The 20,414-nt window shown below is 24.5% G+C and overlaps 1 protein-coding gene across 1 annotated transcript; it reads left to right on the forward strand.

Annotated features, from left to right (window-relative positions):
• The first annotated feature begins 3,753 nt into the window (after positions 1 to 3,753).
• LOC145844422 (uncharacterized) lies at positions 3,754 to 9,888 on the forward strand. The gene is made up of 9 exons (XM_082951820.1): positions 3,754 to 3,881; positions 5,308 to 5,434; positions 5,580 to 5,673; positions 6,175 to 6,317; positions 6,630 to 6,944; positions 7,052 to 7,134; positions 7,942 to 8,091; positions 8,474 to 8,557; positions 9,541 to 9,888. The coding sequence occupies exons 1-9, from the start codon at positions 3,770 to 3,772 to the stop codon at positions 9,708 to 9,710; spliced, it is 1,278 nt and encodes a 425-aa protein (XP_082807946.1). The 5' UTR covers positions 3,754 to 3,769; the 3' UTR covers positions 9,711 to 9,888.
• The last annotated feature ends 10,526 nt before the right edge of the window (positions 9,889 to 20,414 follow it).

Below are 20,414 nucleotides of genomic sequence, written 5' to 3' on the forward strand. Positions count from 1 at the left end.
AAAATATACCATCGATAATAAATTATTCTAATTAACTTTTCTGATGATATAGCCTTCATTCAAAAGCTATTGAAATAATTTTCTTACGAAACTGGTTAAAAAAATTCCTCGATTCTAAAACAAAAGCACTTAAAAATAGATCTCTGGATTATTGAAACATTTTATATTCTGCTTTTAAATAGAAATATGGATAACTAATGCAGTATATAAAAAACCTATTTTACAAAATATAGATGTTTAGACGAGTATACACAAATTTTGCCTTCGCTCTCTCAATAGTTGATTCAATATATAAAAACACACTGCAGAGCTTGAGTAATTATACAATTAATATATATATTTAGAAAAAGTACGAGATATGTTAAAAATATGATATTTTTTCGAACATACTAAAGTTGTATGATATAAAAAGTGGATGTGAAAAAGTTATAGAAATATTTTCTAAACTTTAGCTATAATTTTTTGACATACTAACAAACAGGCATATTCTGTTCTTTTTTTTAGTAGATTTTGCACTTGATTAACATTGGTCGTAGATTATTTATGCACAGTCTACACACCGAGTTGATAATTTTGGCTGTGCTTGTTTCACCTCCTACTAAGTTATTTAAGGTCAATATTTTTAGCTTTAAGGACACAGGAGATCAACATATTTTTTACAAGATGACCTTATATTATAAAGTTTTTCTTACTTGTCTGAAATTTTAAGTTATTTAGAGATATAAACGATCAAAGTGGGTCTCATGGCTTCATAAATATTAAAAAAATAGCTAATACAATACTTAAATAAATTATTCTGCTATTCCTTGTTTAGTTTTTATAGTTGTTTGTTTTTATGTATTTTAGTATTAACAAACTAGTTAAAATACAAAATTTTGAAAAGATGGATTTCAAAATTTAATTTGACATAATTTTTATATTTCTTAATTTGAGTTGTTGTATCTGAATAAGGGCAGTTTTGCTATATAAATATCGAAAGTTACTTTTAAAATTGTCGAAATTTTTAACTAAATAGTTATATAGCTTAGGTTTTTGCTTTATAATGTTATACAACTACTGCAATTTCAACTGACACATATAGAAGATGTTTAAAAAAAAGTTTTACAGTTTTAATCAATAAATTAGTTAATTAGAAAATTTTTACAACATTAAGTTTTTGATTTACAGTTTATGTTTAATGTTTAAAGTAATAAAACTTTTTTATTTCTATATCAACTAAGTTCGGTCTTAAATTCAAGCTTCACAAAAAATCTTATAAGTTTACTAACAACCAAAAATAATTGCTATATTACAAGCTTTTTAAACTCTAAAAAGTATTTGTTATGTTATAAAGTAAAATGTTTTGGTGCACTACTTTTTAATTATTATGATCAAAATTCTAAAATTTTTCTAAACAGCTCAGACTGCAACAGTTTCGACAGCTTAAATTCTCGACAGCTTAAATTCTGACTCTTCAATTCATAAGTAACATCTTAAATTATTTTACAGTGTAAATACATTTATTTTCAATAATATTCAAAAATAAAGAAACTATAAAAAGCAACTAGTTAAAACCACAAAAATCTTTTTTGATCCAGAATAATAACTTATTTTTTTTGTGGCTACTTTATTGATGTGACTAATTAAAAAAAAGTCTTTAAATAAAAATATAAACCAACACTAGAATTATGTATGTTGAATAACCTTTAGACTATGACACTAACACTAACTAACACAAAACTCTAACTTAATTTTTTTTTAATGAAAAAAAAAGTTAACTTAAAAAAAAACAAAAATAAAAAAACTGTTGTAATTCAAACGTTATTAAATTCCAACCGTATTATAAATTGTCATAGTTTAAAACTTGAACTGTCATAATTTGCATACTCATAAACTAAATTTTCTTATTTTGAAAAACTGTGATTTTTTAAAATTTATTTAGTCGTAAATGACAGTTTTTAAAGTTTATATAATCGTAGTTTAAAATTTCATAACTTTTGTAGTCAAAATTATGGGTAGGAGTCGCGAAGGGACACTTTTGTACGAAGAAATTTTTGCACTAAGGGTAACTTTCGCACAAAGACTCTTTTGCACGAGTTGAACTTATTTGTTTATCTTTTATCTATTATTACGCATCTTATTTTTAATATAACTGTTACCCTTATCCTAGGTCGGTAACTTTTTTTTCTTCTTGTTTTTTTATTAGTATATATATATTGTTTTTCAGTATCACTGTTACTTCTACCTCATGGTCGGTAACTTTGTTTTGTTAAACTTTTTTATTTTCTTTTTGTTTAACAATTTTTTTGATTTCTTTTTTTATATCATATTTTTTTACTACCTGGTTACCCCTAAGTCTTAACCTAGGACGGTTATTTGTTTTATCAGTTTTAAATCGTATCATTTTTTTTACTTTCATGCGAAAGTGTATCCGTACAAAAGTGACTCTTCGTGCATATTTAACTCGTCTCCCGTAATTAAAGTGTTTGCAGCATAGTTGCCATAATAACCCGTACAGATTTGGCAAAATGTTTATTTCGCTTTGCCAACTTAACACTGAATACTAAATAAACTTTTGTTAGTTTTAATTTGAAATGCCACAGTCGTATAAATTTATTACTTTTTGATTATTGAAATTTAGCATTTATGGTCCCAAGAATAAATCAAAAAAGTATTTGTTTGTTGTTATTTTTATAAACGTGAAAATTCTAAATCGACTGCAACTTTGGTTTAAAGTTAAATTTGTAAAATTAAGTTCTTGTTTTATAATAACCGCCTTATAAATATTTTATTTTATTTTTTTGAGTTTATTTTTAAAGTAACTTTTTTACTCTTTTTAATTTTTGGTCAAGTAGCTTGTATTACTAGTTTATAACTACTTTAGAGTAAGTTTCAAAAATATTTAATTCTTAGTTATTTAAAAATAGTTGTTTGAGATTTAAAAGATTATCTATAAAACAACCACTTCTCTACTTTAAATGGTATTAAGTAACTACTACATTTAAAATTAACTTGAATATCTTTAAAATCTTTACTATTTAAAATTTTTAAACAAGTTTTTTATTTGTAAGTTGATTTAAAAAATAAGGTTAAGTGTTAAAAACTTATTATTACTTTATTAAAAATTTGTGTTTAAAACAGATTTTTAATTAAAATGTTATACTTTATATGTATAATTTTTATTTTGGTAGTAATGTTTTCACAACATGAAAAATATAGCAATAGTTTCAGCCAAAAATAAGTACTCTACTACTTTGCACAACTGTAATTATATTAGTTCTTTCTGACTTTTATTAATGTTTAAGCTTTTATGTAGACATAGCGACATGATGATATAGTGACGAAGAGCTGCTATTTCGAGTAAATTTAAATCCAAGACTGTATAGTTAAATTTATATAATTGAAATTGTGACTATTAACTAGTTTCACTCGCTAATTCGAATAAAAAGTAAACTATAGTTGTAAAATATTACCGAAATTGCTTTTGATGATTGTTCATTTCGATATAGTTTTAACTGGTTCTTGGTGGAATAAATCTTATTTATATAGATAGTTTAAAAATATGTAACTAGTTTATAAAAATTAACCTTTTTATTTTAAGTTTACAATGTCTAAAGTAGAGCGTGTATGTTTTTATATTATTGTTTTTAGATATAAAAAATTTAGTCTTGTACTTATCTTCAATAGGCCAGTTTTGTTGATATGCAAAAAAGGCGGTGCAAATCAATATTTAGCTGACATTTATCAATGTACTCTTCAGTGTAAGTTAACATTCCTTGACAACACTTGAATGGAGAAGCAAGATAATTCATCTACAAAAAGTAAAGAAGCACATAGATTATTAAAAATATTGCATCCAGAAGTGAAAAGAAACTTTGAAATCTTAAATAAAATTGGTTCAGGTTACTTTAAAATAAATGATTACTTAATTCTATTGTAGCTTATTAAAAAAAAATATTTTGTTTAAACTTAAGTTTATAATAAGTTTATAACTTAACAAAAATAATGTATTCTAAAGTACAAGTTTTAACTGTTATGTAAATTTAATTTTAGCTTTCTTGAACTAGATAACTTTAATTTTGGAATAACTTTTTTAAATTTGATTGTTACACATTTTGTCATTTTGTTATTTGTTACTAAATGCTTGATTAAATTAAAAGGTAGTAGAGCATTTTTTTACAAATTTATTTTAGCTTTATATGAGTATAAGTTTTTGTATAGTACAAACATAGTTAAATTAGTATTTTAAATTAAGTCTTTATTGTAAGAGTTTTCTGATAACAAATCTGATTACAAAGTTGTAATTTATTTATTGTCATTTTCTCAAAAATTAAAAAAATTTTTTTTTTTAACTTTAAACCTTTTTTTTAGATTTTTTTTCAAAACTACTAAAAAGAATAATTATAACATAAAAAAAGACGTCTATTATACTTGGTAAACCAATATAAAATTAAAAAAAGGTTGTTTCAAAGTATTTTTTAAGTTAATTATATATTAGACTAAAAAAGTTTAAAAAAAATTTCAGTTAAATAGTATTTTTATTAACCTCTTCAGTTTTTGGCTTCCATTGGGAACATATGAAACTCTTTAATTTTTATTGCTATATTTTAAAGTGGCTTTTAAAATAAGGTAAAGTACTCTAACACAAACAATTTAATATAAAATCGTTTAAATTTTGCAGACCTGTTGTTAAATTTAATATGTAGTATACATTTATTTTTTTAGTTTCAACTACTGTATTAAATGTTTTACAACTGAATGAACTGTACCTTAAAAACATATATAATTGCTCTTTTTAAATATAAAGCAATACTCAAATAAAAATACTCAAAATGTTTAGTCCCAGGACCTGGTGCATGAAAAAACCTTTTGGTTATAGAGTCACACACCACAGATACCTTTTAACGTCTTGTCCAGGACAAAAGCACTCTAACACAAATAATTCTACATAAAAGCAGTTGAAATTTTACAGACCTGTTGTTTAATGTACAATCTAGTATATGTTTGTTTTTCATTGTTCTAACTAATTTTTAAAATTTTCTCAACCATCTGAAATTTACCTTCAAAAACACCTATATTTGTCCAGTGAAATAAAAGTACTACTTTATATTTTTCTCTAAAAGTTGCTTGAAATTTTAATAACAAAAAAAGAAGCTGGTACTTGGTTAATAAAAATAAGAAAAGTACTATAAATAAAGTATTTTATTCCTTTATAGCCTTAACAGATATCTAAGTTTCTAGAGACTTTTTTTTGTATGTTTTTGTTGGTTCTTCTTTAACTAATTTAAAATAGATTCAAGTTTTGATAACGTTTAAATTATTTGACAGGTACTTTCAGTACTGTAGTAAAAGCAAGATCTGTATCAACTGGAGAAGAGTTTGCATTTAAACATTTAACAACAATTTCAAAACCTTCAAGATTTTTGTCAGAAATTACTTACCTTAAACAGCTTGGGTAACTTTTTTCTTACTTAAATTAGCGGTTTTTTTTCAAACAATGAAAGATTTTAAACTTTTAAAACATTCTAAACTTTTAAAACATTCTAACTGATAAGTAGAGAGTTTTCAATTTTAAAACATGCTCTGTTATAATTTGTTAGCGGATTTCACAATGTTGTCAAACTTGAAGCCTGTCTTCATTATGCCGGACATTCAGTCTTAGTTTTTCCTTACTTTGAATATCAACCTTTTGAGGTTAGTGTCTTTAATTTTGTCACTGTTAAAGTATGAGTTTTATATTTAATATTGTAAAGTTTTGAATTAAAAAAAATCTTACAAAAAACCTTGAATGTTGACCATCATTATGGCTATAAATATGTTTAGGGTATCTAATAAGTTTGTACAAACACAAATGTCAACAGTATCACATAACTTAAATTTAAAAAATATTTGTTTGACAATAAACTTCATAGTAATAAATAAACTATTAGAATTTACGAATATTAATTAATGTAAGTAATATATTATTTTATCATACAGTTTTTTAATGCTTTTATGATTAAAATAACTTCAAACTTTTTGTTTAAAGAGTTTATTTATCAATATGCTTTTACTCAATTTTAAACTTTGAAGTTAAAAATAAGTATCTTGCAGTAAAATATTAAACATTTTGTTATCTTAGTAACTATTTAGTGCAACAGTTTTCAAATAATATGACTAACTTTTTTGAACTTAAACGAACTCTATAATTTGCAGGAATTTATTAAAGAAGCTTCTATAAAAGATATTAAGATTTACATGCATGGCTTACTTGAAGCTTTGGATCATATGCATAAATGTGGAGTTATTCATAGAGATGTCAAGCCTTCTAACTTTCTTTACAATAACAAAACAAAACAGTTAGTATTTTATATATATATATATATATATATATATATATATATATACCACATTTGCCACTAGATAAATTGGAATTTTTGTTAAAAAGGTTTTCGAAACGATTTTGTAGTATTTTTAAATAAGAGTTGAAAATAATTGTTACATATATAATTACTTATAAAGTTTCTAACCTTTACTGATAGTTTTTACCAGTATATAGTTACTCAATTTGGTGTTCAGTACATTTTTGTTGTTTGCTTTGTAGTTTCTGTAAACTTACTTAAGTTGTTTTACTTACAGTTAAAATTAAAAAAACAAATTAAAAACTAAAGGTGTAAGCTAGTTGACTTGGGCTTGTCTGAAGCTATAAAATCAAACGTAAAAGAAAGTCCAGCGTGTTTTCCGAGAAAAAGAAGTCAGTCTATTTTAAAAGAGCTTAGCCCAAATTTTAAACACGAAACTCAACAGTTAAAAAAGTTAAGGTTAGATGATAACAGCAACAGTAACAAGATCAGCATTTGTGAGCACAAACAAATAAAAAGAAACGTGCCTTATCAACAAACTGAAGTAAAACATTCAACAACATTAACAAAGTCTGCATGTTGTTGTTATAGAAAGTTTTCGATCTGCAAACGCTGTTTAGCCAGGTTTGTGTGATTTACTTTTTTTTATTTACTTGAAAGTTAACCCAATAACTTAAATTTTTTACTTTGTTTAGAATAAATAAATTTTAATAGGTGTTTTTTTTTTTCAGGAAAACAGCAAAATTTTCAAGAGCTGGTACTTCTGGTTTTAGACCACCTGAAGTTTTAATGCAATATCACAAGCAAACACCAGGTAAACATTTGTAACTTATGAAAGTTTGATTTTAATAGTAAATGATCTATATAATTGTGGGCATAGAGGGTAGGGGTTTAAACACTTTTTTAAGTCTTTGTTTTACATAGGTAACTATGCTACCAATTAATTTTATGGTTTGTTAAAACCTAAGGTAGCTTCTGAGATATAATTGATTAAATTTAAAGAATTAGATAGAATCTCTATAGGAGGCACAAATTAAAAAGGCGAAATAAGATAGTTTCAATAAAAATCTATCCCCTACGTTTTATAAGACATATACCTTTAGTTTTTATTAAATATTCTGTTCAACAATTAAAAAATCTCTTCTTAGAAATCTTTGAATTATTAAATCAATTTTTTTTGAAAATAAGCAATTTAAGACTAAATTGTGGTACAATTTTTATTTTTAATTGTTATTGCAGATTTTAATAAATATTGCAAGAAAAATTTCTTGAAATTTTAAGGTATTTCTTAAAAACATAGAGGAGATAGATTTTAAGTGATTTTTTTATTCATTGTTTTAGTTTTCTCCTTCGATAAGGAACCTGTTGTACTTTTCGATTATAATAACATAAATACACTTGAAACTAAAAAAATTAGTTAAGGTTACATATTTTTTGTAGTTAATTACATTTTAATCTTTGTTATTATAGAAATTTAAAGATTAACTACAAAATAAAAAAAAAGAGTTAGTTTGTTTAGCCTTTGCTGAGCTAATTCTAAGGGAAATTTTTCTTGTATGTCTGACAAGGTCATTAGATAATGGTAGTTTTTTTTAAGATGTTAAATCTTAGTTTTATTTAGCAATTGATGTATGGGCAGCTGGGGTGATTGCTCTGTCCATTGCAACAAGGTGCAAATCATTTTTCAACTCTTACACTGATCTTCAATCTATTATTCAGTTTTGTCAGTTTTTTGGAAGTGAAAAGATGTCAAGTGTTGCTAGATTACTGGGTATGGTTTGCTTTAACCAAAAATATTATTTTAAATCATGGTAATCAAAATGTTGTTTAAAGTATTAGTTAAAAAATAAATATTTAAATAGCTCTTAAAACATTCTTTTAAACCCTGAAGAAAAACTAAAATTGACATAGGCTTTAATAATTTTGGTTATTTAGCTAAGTGGTTTGTTTAAGCATATGATTTAAAAAGTTTTTCAAAGAAAACTTACTTATTTAACCTATACACAAGAATTTAGTGTTTGAAATATCAAATTTAAATTATTACTTAATTGTTTATTAGCATTTAAAAATGAAATTTACAAATTCAGTTATCAAATTTATTTTTATTGTAAAATACATATTAATTATGTTATGTAATGTTTTTATTGAAACAGGTAAAAATTTGATGGTTTCTGTAAAATACGAAGGCGTTGATTTGCAGAAAACTATTGCACTTTACAGAAACATTCATTTAATTGGTAATTTTTGTTAATATACATTGTTAATTACATTTAATTAAAAAAATGATAAAATATTTTGGCAGTGTAAAACGTTATTAGTTTTTATATTTCCATTATTAAAATAATTATTTGGAAATTATGCAGAAAGTTATCAATGAACTTGCATTTTAATCTAAAGTTAAGAGTGATTTAAAAACTGCAAACTAGTACATATTTGTACTATTTCTAATAAAATCACATAAATTTTGTAATAAAACCTAATGTTTTTGAATAAAAGTTGTTTACATTTTAAGTAAAACTATGTTTAAAGTATGTATGCATTCATTAATTTTCGCGATTTTTCTCATTTTATTCTAAGTATGCACTAAATATAACCTAAAGATGGTAAAATAATGTTTTTGTAATGCAGCAAACTTTTTTATTGAAATCGTGACTTCAATTCCTAGCTATTTGAGTTTGTCAGACTTGTTTTCACTAAAATGTGATATCTACTAGCTGGCAAGCATGTTTTATTCACAATGAATCGGAATAAGCTTTACACCAGAAATAAATTTATAAACTATATTTTGTAAATTTCGTAATGTAATCGTAGTATACCTAATAATGCATAAACATAACTTGAGTTAAAAATATAATAGAATGTCATATATAGCATATTTTTTAAATAAAAAATCTACCAAACACATATAAGACTATAGCAATAATCTTAAAAAAACTATTTAAAATTATTGAATAAATTATGGTTAGTCAACCCACTGCGTAAAACTATTAATTTTTTTAAATTAATGGAGCATCTACTGAAATCAGGTTGATATAATAATAATAATACAAATTACAGAGAAATTTTTAATTTCTTAATCCATTTTGAGGATGGTAATTTTTTCTGCTTAAAATTTTGCTTCTACTAGATCTAAAATTGTATTATATATATGTAGACCAGAAAAAATTTACTTCAAGTGAGATTAAATTTTAACTACTATTACTTGAACATTTTCCTACAGATAAAGAAGTTGAACATCTAGAACTAACAGAAATTTCCAACTACAAATTCAGTAATAATGAGGTGGATGGAAATTTAGTGAAATTTGTAAGAACACTTCTTAATCCAAATCCATTCACAAGAATATCAGCAGCAAACGCTCTAAAACACCCTTTTTTATATGTTGACTGAGATAAAGGTGTGAATTATTTATTTATTTTGATTTTATTATTATATTTGAATTATAGATTATTTGAATTGAATACTACTTTAAGTTTTATGTTATGCTTGTTGGTTATTACATATTGAAGATTATTAAGAACAGTTCAGTAGTTTTAATTTTTAAAATAGTAAGCTAACATTTTTATGCTTTGCCAAAGTTTGTTTAAAAGTATATCAATTTAAAAACTATATAGTGTCTTTATACTTCTAGTGCAATATCTATTTTGTATTTTGTAATTTTAAGAATAAAAGTTTCATAAGCTTTTGTTTAACAAATTTTTGCTACAGATATATAGTTTTTGTAAATATACTACATATACTGAATGGTATTACTAGTATTTTAAATTACAAATTTATTTTAAAGAAAATTTGAAAAATTTAACTGTGACTTGTCAAATTAAGTAATCTTCTGTAAAAAATAACATACCAAATTAAGTCACAAAAACTAACAGTTTTCTTATTAAGTAGATATTTAGAATATCATTACATGTTTGTTAATTATATAACACTATAAAATTAAAAGGTCAACAAATGTTAAGTAAAAAATATTGGGATACATACCTATTTAGTTTTTGAATACTACATAAAGAATTAAAGTGATTTGCAAGTAAATTTATTTTCCTTAACATTTGAAAACAATAAAAAAAATTACTACTAAATCAAAAAAGTTGTATAGTTATTGTTAAAGTGCAAAAAATTATAAAGTATAGTCTTAATAATTTTCGTATTTTCTTACAACCGGCTAATTAATATTTGCATGAATTTACTAAAAGTTCCATATGTTACTAAAATTGTAATTTATGTTGTGTTTAAGTAAATTTGTCTTTTGTTAAAGGTTTAAATTGTACATTACAAATGAAAATAATATTTTTGAAGATTGGTGAGTTTAATGGTGACACTAAGTTTGATTTTGTAGTTTGTCAGGTGTGAGATTAAATTAAAATCAAAAATTGTGTTGTTTTTTATATATTTCAAATAACTCTAATGAATAAAATGTGTGCTCAATATTTAAACAGGGTAGCCACTTTACCTGGAAAAACCTGGAATCTGACAATTTAGGCAAAAATATCCTGGAAAAACCTGGGATTTTGATAAAAAAACCTGGAATTTTTAATAATTTTAACATTTTCTGTATCAAATTTTCGATTTGACACAAAAAATCAATCATATAATTAAGATTTTATGTCATCAACAAAAATATTTTATTAAAAAAACATTTAAAGTAACTTAACAGTATCGTTTCAGTGTTTTTATACTATTTAACACAGTTTCTTATATAGAAATTAATTTTAAACTAAAAATAGACACAAAAATGTGTACTTATCAAACCAGAAAGAAAATTGGAAAAAACGAGTGGCAACCCTGTTTAAAAAACTAATAGAAAGCTTCATAAGGGTTGCCAAAAAACCTTGAAATTAACAGTTAAGGCAAAAAAAACCTAGAACTTTTATAATATTATTTCAATTAATAAGTAAATTTTAAGTATTAATGTTTTTTTTTAATTATTCTTCTTGTTATTGCAACAATAATTTATAATAATCTTTTTTATAAGCTTAGTATGAGTGGATACTTTATAGAAGCGACGAGAGAAATATAATATTTTGGTTTTAGGTTTTATAATGTTTTTTTATTAATTTCAAATAAAAGGAAAATGAGAATACATCAAAAGACACTTAAAAAAATAAATATATAATATTGTACTTGTAATATCTAGATTAAATACTTAAAAAAAATAAGTAATGAACACAGTTGTAACACAATAACCACTTGAAAGACTTGACAATCTTGATTATGTATTGTAAAACAGTCAATACACTAATTTATGAGAATTTCTAGATAGTAAACTGTTGCATAATGGCTCGCACAACTAATCACGACTATGCTGCAGAAAAACCAGCTCTAAGTAGTGTGTTACCTTTAAAATAAAAAAATTACTTTATTGTTACACATAGTTCCTTAAACCCACTAATATATTGTCAACACACAAAATCTGAAAAGCGGAAATTTAATTATTATATTTTTAAATTTTTTATATTTTATAATAAATAGCTTGATATAAGTTGGAAAAAGACAAATTAAAACTTAAAAAAAATTATGGCTATTTATGTTAAATCAACATAAAGACTTATGAACAATGATTTGAGAATAACTTTGAAAAAACTGAATCAAAATGTTAGTACTGGTTGCAATAGAATAAAACAAAATTTAAATAGTAATACAGTATTTTAAGTAATTTAAATCAATGAAAACTTTTTTTTATCATATTAACTGATTAATGAAAATGGTTAAGAAAGATGTACTTTCAAAAACCTAGATTTTTTTATGGCAATCCTGTAGTTTATAAATAAAAATCAAACAAAAAAAGATATGAAAAAAAAAAGATTGAATATATTAAAACAATACTTAATAAGTTGTTATACACCAAGTCACTTATCTTATTTTAAACCAACATCTTTTTGGAGTGTTTCGTTACTTTAGACCAGCGTTTCATAATTCATTTTCACAATCGCCTCCGAAACTTATATAGTGTAAATTAGTTGTTTCAACTTTATTAGTTATGTCCTGCGTAATTTTGGTCAGCTATTTTGTTTAGTTAAAGCGTTATGATAAATTAATTTATAGTTAATGTGGAATGTAACCTATTTTACAAAATTTAATTTCTAAACTATTTAAAAAGTTCTTAAATTAGACTAAGATTCTTAAGTGCTTAAAAACTAGAATTAGTTAATTTGTATAACATAACTTGAATAAAACTATCTAGTTACTATTCTTCAGTTTATTAAATACTTGTAAGTAATTATGTAATTGGCTCTTAAAATAGTGTTTAGGTTAATAAATACAGTATTTGAATTTATTATGTAAACAAAATATTTTGGTCAATACAGATTAATTTTTAAATATTTTTGACTTAAACGATCTGATTTAATATATAGAACCCCTATGATATGATTGAACTTTTATAATAATCTATGATTTTTCATACTATATTTTGAAATTTAAATAATTAATGACCGTTTTATTCTTAGTATGAATTTAAGTTTCAATAAAAAAAAAAAAACAACCTTATAAAAATTTTACTAAAATATCTGAATAGTTTAAGACAATAAAATATTCGAACAAAAAAAAAAGTAAATACTAAAGGATAACTTAATTATTTACAAAATTCCAACAAAAAATATATTAGTATATATTTTTACAAAGATCCTTTTTTTTTTTGGTAATAAAACAAACATAAGTTTTTGATAATTTAGCGATCTATTATTAACTTAAGCTAAATTAAAAAATACTTAAGAATTAATACTTACTTATAAAAAAAAAAAACTCTGTCTGCTGCAAATTCTAGGCGTTTCTGATTTATTCAAATTTGGTTTTCTTGTTTTAAAAACTTTAATAAATAAAACTTTCATTTTGATTTATTTGAAATATGTTTGGGTATAGGTTTAGATAAAAAATAGGTAAAATGTGTTAGGGATAGGGTTTAAGATTTTATTAATGCACTACTGTATTATTACTTTACCTTACTTCCTTAATCCTACCAATGAAAAAATAAAAAAAAACCTTACTGCTGCAGCCGACCCCTAAAATGAGAAGTATTTATAATACTTCAGTAAACAGTTTAGATTTGACAAAAGCGTTAAAGTTATATACATTTATGATAAATTAAAACAAAAAATATTGGTCCTAAAGTTAGATGAATTTAACAGTTTTGCTTACCGAATATAAATGAATATCGCTCATTTTACAATGGCTGTTCATAAATTAAGAAATGTTTTTTTGTGATATCTAGCTATATTGATTTTTACTAGCATATAAACAGGGATGTCCACACTCAGGATAACTTGAGCTAGTTTGAAATTTTTGAAAAACTCAAGCTCGTTTAATTTTTTCTTCAAAACTCATACCATTTGGGATATATTTTTTAAGTCTTAAGATATATCTTTATGACTTTAAATGTTTTTCTTAAGAATTGTGGTTTTTTCGACATATTAGAAAGTCCTTATGCTATTAGTTTGGCATTTATAGATATAAAATATTGATTTTTTTTTTAAATTTTGACTCATACTGTTTTTTAATTTTCTCTAAAACTCCATCTAGTTGAGGGTCTCCCAAACTTTTTTTTATAAAGTCGCCTTTAAAGATATAAAAAACGCTATGGCCCCCTCCGTAATAGATATTATAAAACATTTTTTTGCTCATCATCATTAACTCTGGAACATCTAGTGTAAGTTTTAAACTATGACCTAGTGGCAGCCCCTTATGCAGCTTATAGCCCCCTAAATTTTTGAAAATTTTCCATAATATCTAGTATAACTTTCAAAACCACCCTCAGTTCGCTTAAGGCTTTTTAATATTTTTCTTTTCATCATCGACTCTAGAATATCTAGTATAAGTTTTAAACTATGGCCTCATGACCTCTTTACTACTCACGCCCCCATCCTCCCTTTGCAGCTTATGACCTACTTTGGGAAACCCTTATTAAGTTTTTGACCACTGTCATTTTTGCTTCAAAGAGTGACAACCCTAAAGGCAATGCAGCATGCTAATAGTTAGCACTTCTATAAACTATATTATACGCAAACGTTTTTGAATATATATTTTTTAATTTATTGTATTTTGAAATAAGTCACCACAACTTTTTAGAGAAAAGTCTCAGTCCTTTTAACTTCTTACTTATTATATTATAAATAAATTTATATTTTCTTAGACTAAAGCTGTACGAAGTAAGTATCTACAAAAAAAAATCATTTTTGGTTCGTGTAAACTTGTGAGCTTTAGCTTTTCTAAGCTTATTAAGTTTAAGGATGGGTAACGAGCAGTCCAGGGACCGGATCTGGCCTGCCAACAGAAATCTTGACCTGCTTTTTAGATTTAAAAAAGTGCTATGCTGAGCGTTCAAAAAAAAAATTGTAACAAGTATTTTAAAAAGAGTATTTAATTTGAATTTTATTTTAAAAGAGTGTTTACTTTAAGATTTATTTACGAAACTTTGCGGTCAAATAAGACTTTTTTTAAAGGTCTGGCCCAAAAGTGACTCTACTAATAATTTTTGATAAAATCGTTTGGTAGCTGCAATAATTATTAGAAAAAAACATATTGATATTACGAATATTTCTTATTTAGCCTATTTTAGTAAAATATGAAACAAAGTGAATTATTTTGGTTATTATATTTTTTATATGTGAAAACTTACACTTTTTTTATTTATAATATCAACAGTATTTATTAACAACAGTAAGCATCGAGAAGACATGATAGGTGTTTATTGTGGGTAGGTGTCAGGAATGCACGAAGGTATACTTTTACTTGGTGTCATTTTTGCACGGGTTTAACTTTTTTTTTTTGTTTACTTGTTTTTTTCTTCTTTTCTACTATCAATGTCTACCCTTAACCTTGATCAGTAATTTTATTTATTATCCTTTACTTTTTGATATATTTTTTCCCTTTTTATACTTCTTTCACTATCACTGTTACTCCTAACTCTTAACCTTGCCGAGTTTTTTTTTTTTTAATTTATACTTATTTTTCTTGCTTTATTAATTATTATTTTCTTTTTTTTACTATCACTGTTACCCCTTACCCTTGACGAAGTTACTGTGCAAAAATATGGCTTTGTGCATAAGTTACTCTTCGTGCAAAACTGACCTGTCTCGGTTTATTGTATTTAATTTTTTAATTTCAAGTTTTTATAGTAAAGTACTGAAATAGTAAGTACAAAAAAATATTGAAAAACAGAAAGCTAAAAGGTACGACGTTAGTTTTGAGCAAAAATTATAAGTGTCACTAAGTAAAAATGTAAATTTCAAAGTTTAAATGTTCTTAAGACAGTTACATGCTTACTATAAACAATAGTAAAGTATACTGAGTAAAAGGTTTATAATTATACTAAAATTATACTCCCGTAGTTTAAACTACTGCTTTACTAATAAATATTTAATAAAGTTTTTAATTTGTATTAAGTTTCTATATTTGATAACTCGAGAAAAAGTTTTTAATTCAGGGTTTCCCAAACTCATCGATTAAATCGCTCATTTTTCAGGTCATAAAAGAAAATTCGCTGCCTTGTACATACATGTACATATTTTTTAGTACAAATGAAAAATTAAACTGTTTTTATAACTAAAGCTTTTCACTTCTATTAAAAAGAAATAGCAAAGTAGAGTTTAAAATAACTCAGAATAATTCACTTACTTCTTGAAGATAGGACATTCATTTAATACACACTGGTTTTACAGTTGTACTTTAATAGAAAGAATGAGATCTCGATATAAAAACTTTAAAACTTGTTAAAATTAAATATTAACTGTTTTCTATAGCTGAAAGTTTAGGCTAAAAATAATACGATTACAAAAATTTTTGAACGTTATAAAATAAGTGTGTTATGTGTTATGAAATTATTTTTTTTTAATGTTTCTTAAAGTTTTTATGGTTAGATATCTAATTTAATGAAAAACATTATATTTTTATAGTAACTTTACTTCAGAAATACTTTTGTTTGTTTTTTTATACTTTACCTCATAAAATGAAATTCTATCAATAAGCTTAGATTTTGTCAAAACAAATTCAAAATAGAAAAAAGTAATTTCAAATTGCCCTTTTTTTGCTTATTTACAGTTTTTTTTACCACTGAGCTATTAAGTTCAGCAAAAAGGGACTAATATTTACCACTTTGGAACCCTGTTTTAAATTGTTCTAACTATAATTGTCGTGTATAAATTTAAGCTCTTTTATGTTTTTTACTGTATTTGATAATCGAAAAATAAAATTACATAAACTCGATATGTTACTCTAACGTTATGATATTTTTAGTTTTCTAAATTTCAACAATATTCATTACTGAACCACGAAAAAATAAGTACTCAAAAAGTATGGTCTTAGGATTTGGTGTACGAAAAATTCTTTCGGTTATCGAGTCATACACCAGGATACAGTTTAATTTATTGTCCAGGTTGTCCTTATTTTGAAACATTATTTACAAAATGCTCTTCTCAGACTAGAAATTTCATAGTAATTTTTTGGTTCATATAAAAGAAATTCATCTTTTTATACAGGAGTAAAATATTCTTAATGACTTCGGAATATTTATACTTATTCGGGAAAACATGTGTAATTTTGTAAAGGTGAGACTTTTGGATGAATTTACTTTTAAACGAGTTGTCACTTTTTCACTGGAATTCTTTTAAGGAAGAGACATTTTAGCACTGGTTATCGCTCTTATTTAAGATTTAAGTTTTCAGTTATCAAACAATTTATCGAGACTCTAAACAATATGAAAAGAAACAGAAAATGATAGCAAAGTAGGTTTTTTGATTATTAAGAGGTTGTTTCACCATTCATAGATAAAAACAACTTTTGAACAAGTTAAAATAAAGTAAGTTAAACTTTAACTATACACGTTTAACAAGTGTATAATATTTCAAAAAAAAGAAGCTTATCAAAGTTTCGAACATATTAGCTGCCTATATATTTTTAGTTAATATGTTAAAGCAGTTAGCGTTTACAACTTTTTCAACTATTATGTGAAATTTGTGTGATCAAAACTTATAATTCAATTTTAAGCTTATCTTACGGTATATTATAGCACTTGGTGCCCAGAAATTTTATCTTAATTGCCTTCGTAAAATTGAATTTAGTTTTTTTTTATAGACCATTTAACAAAAAATACTTTTGACCAGTTTGAATCAGCTCCTCTTAAAAATTTTCTTATAACTTTTAAAGATGCAAAAACATCTGGTTTTAGGCAGGTGAGATTAGAATAAAAATCATAAAATTGTTAATATTTTCTAGACTATTTTATCTCCTGTACAAAGTTATAAAAATTTAAACAACAAATTTTCATACTTTAATTATAAAAAAAAATATATTGTACTGCTGGTCTCGTAACACGTTTAACGTAATATTTTTATACATAGTTATACAATTTTACCTTTTTATTTCAAAAACTTTAAAGCTTATTTTTAAGTTGCCAAGCTCTTTTATAAAGTAATTAAATGAAAATTTGAATACACACTATACTCGTTTTAAACATGTATTTAAATAAATATAACTAAAAAACTAAATTATTTCAGTATTTCTTATTTGCTATTTAAGAGTTTCTAACAATTATTTAAAATATATATAAAATAACATTTTCTTTTGAAACAATAATCATAGAGCAATTTATTTCATTTAATAATTTTTTGTTTAATTAATAAAAATTCAATTTAAATGTTTAATTAGTATCTTATAACAGTTAAACAATACTTATGTTATATAAATACTATAATGTATGTTTTAATAGTTTTATGAATATATCAGACTTTACGTTTTAAGTGGTTTTTCTAATTTATTTTTTGTTTTACTCCTCAAACGTCGTAACTTATGTTTTTTATTAACTTTTTTTTAGTTACTATTCGTTATATGGTACTTTTAAAACTATAAAGCGATTAAGGGTTATAAGTACCATTGGGAAGCAATAGTTTGATTTGAAAGTCAAAAACTTTAAACAAACGCAAAACTGACCACTCCAAAGATGCAAAAAAAAAATTACTCAAAAAAAAAAAAACTAACGAATGTTAATAGGAAAACAACATTCACTGGCAATATTTACTTTACCAATCTTTTTGTAGTAAGAAGCGAAAAGTAAGCTTAATAAAACACTATATCATAAAGCCGACAAGATCTGTTCTAAAGAACTTCTTCACTCTGAGGTAAAGAGCACAAAAGTTATTCTAGTAAAAAGTTGATACCCATTAGATTTCATAAAGAGAAGGATAAAGTTACATGATAACAACCTAAACAAACCTAAGATATACGGACTGAGTAACGTAAATCTGAGAACTTCTTTGTTTTGATACCAGTATTAAAAATGCAATTAAAAGATCCGAAACCAAATTTAAGCAAAAGTTGTATAGTATACAAATTCAATTGCTTCTGTGAAAAAAGCCATATCAAACAAACTTCGAGGCATTTCAAAACTAGGTACAAGCAACATTAACCTAAATGCGTGTTAAAATTTAAAAAAAGAAGTTTCTAAAATTAAGAAAATAGGAGTCGCAAACGCTGCTAAAAGATCTTTAATTGCTGTACATTTAACAAATAGTCAAAATTGTGCTAAGAATTATCAAATATCTAGATTGAGACTATTAATCATTGCAATAATGTTTTTGACCTTTTTATGTTAGAAGCTATTTCTATACACAAAAAAAAAAAGATTGTGCAAACAAAAAGAATTTGGTTATAAATTGTCTCTATTTAATAAAGTCAACAATTTTGTTTCCTTCAGTCGTATTTTAGTTTAATTTAATGATTGCTTTACAATTTACATTGACGATTTTATAGGTTTAGATTTTCTTGTTTTTAGTGAAAAATATTATTTATAATTTGTTTTTTCATAATTTATATAAGTTTTTTACGTACAAGCAATATAGTTTGTATTCTAAATGAAAACACCATTTTGATCTAAAAGTAGCTAAACAAAAATAGATATGCTATCAGTAAAAGCGTTTATGATGTCTTAGATTTAAAAATACTTAATATCAAATTAAAAGTTAGTGATACAACTCACTTAGTAGATTCAAGCAACGTACAGTTTTATAGACTATTTACAAAGCTCTTTAGTTTAAAAAAACTTATCTACTTATTTATTATTGAAAAAAATAAACTATTTGAAGTTGAATTTTTAATGCACCCAAGTATAAAAGATGATTGTCGTCTATAAATAATGTTATCTGGTGATGAAACCATTGAAATTTTGATGTGCATGGTTGTTTTTCAATGTTGGAGGAAGTATGTGAAGTGAATTACAATCCTGGCACTCAATAGATCTACCTAGCAAATTATTTTTGCTATTTCCACAGCAAAAACTTATTATCAATCATATTTGAAAAGTTAATGAACGTGAGAAAATTGAACCCGTTAAATGCATTCGTATATTTCGGGAACGGGTCACTTTTGCACGAAGAGGAATTTTTGCACGAGAGTAAAATAGATACATAAAAATAAATAAAAATAAATAAAACAAGAAAAAAGAAAAAAAAATTAATCAATAATAATAAAAAAACAAAGTTACCGACCGAGAGTAAGGGTTAGTGGTAACAGTGATAGTAAAAATCAAAATTAAAAGAAAAAAAAAACTAAAAAAATGAAGTAAAATAAACTAATAAAACATCAAAAAAAAAAGAAAAAAGTTACCGACCGAGGGTAAGGGTTAGGAGTAACAGTAAAAATATATATATACCTATTAAAAACTATTAATCAAAAAAAAACTGAATAATACAAAAATTAATTAAATTAAATTTTTACCGACCGAGGGTTAGGGTTAGGGGTAACAGTGATAGCAAAAAAATAAATAATTAAAGTTAATTAAATAAAACTAAACAAAGTTTCAACCCGTGCAAAAGTGTTTTCGTGCAAAATTGACCCTCCGTGCAAAAGTCACGCCGTGTAAAATTGTCCACACGTGCAAAAGTGACGCCGTACAAAAATTTTTCCTGGTGCTAAAATGACGCTCGTGCAAAAGTAACGCCGTGCAAAAGTGTCTCTCCATGCAAAAGTGTCTCTTTGTGCAAAAGTGTCCCCTCGTGCAAAAGAGACACCCACCCGTACACTTCATATTGATTGCTAAAAAAGTAAATTGGTCATTAGTTAAAAACACATGCTTAACTATTTCTGTTTAATTTTAATTGATTCTGTTTA

This window comes from Thalia democratica, chromosome 9 (genome assembly GCF_965202585.1).
Source record: "Thalia democratica chromosome 9, ktThaDemo2.hap1.1, whole genome shotgun sequence".
Classification (NCBI taxonomy): Eukaryota; Metazoa; Chordata; class Thaliacea; order Salpida; family Salpidae; genus Thalia; species Thalia democratica.

What these genes read in the sequence shown, in the direction of transcription:
- LOC145844422 (XM_082951820.1), top strand. Translation starts at nt 3,770, where the DNA reads ATGGAGAAGCAAGATAATTCATCTACAAAAAGTAAAGAAGCACATAGA. An exon ending in ACTTACCTTAAACAGCTTGG is followed by an intron (nt 5,435 to 5,579) that starts GTAACTTTTTTC and finishes ATAATTTGTTAG; the next exon opens with CGGATTTCACAATGTTGTCA. An exon ending in CAGAAACATTCATTTAATTG is followed by an intron (nt 8,558 to 9,540) that starts GTAATTTTTGTT and finishes ATTTTCCTACAG; the next exon opens with ATAAAGAAGTTGAACATCTA.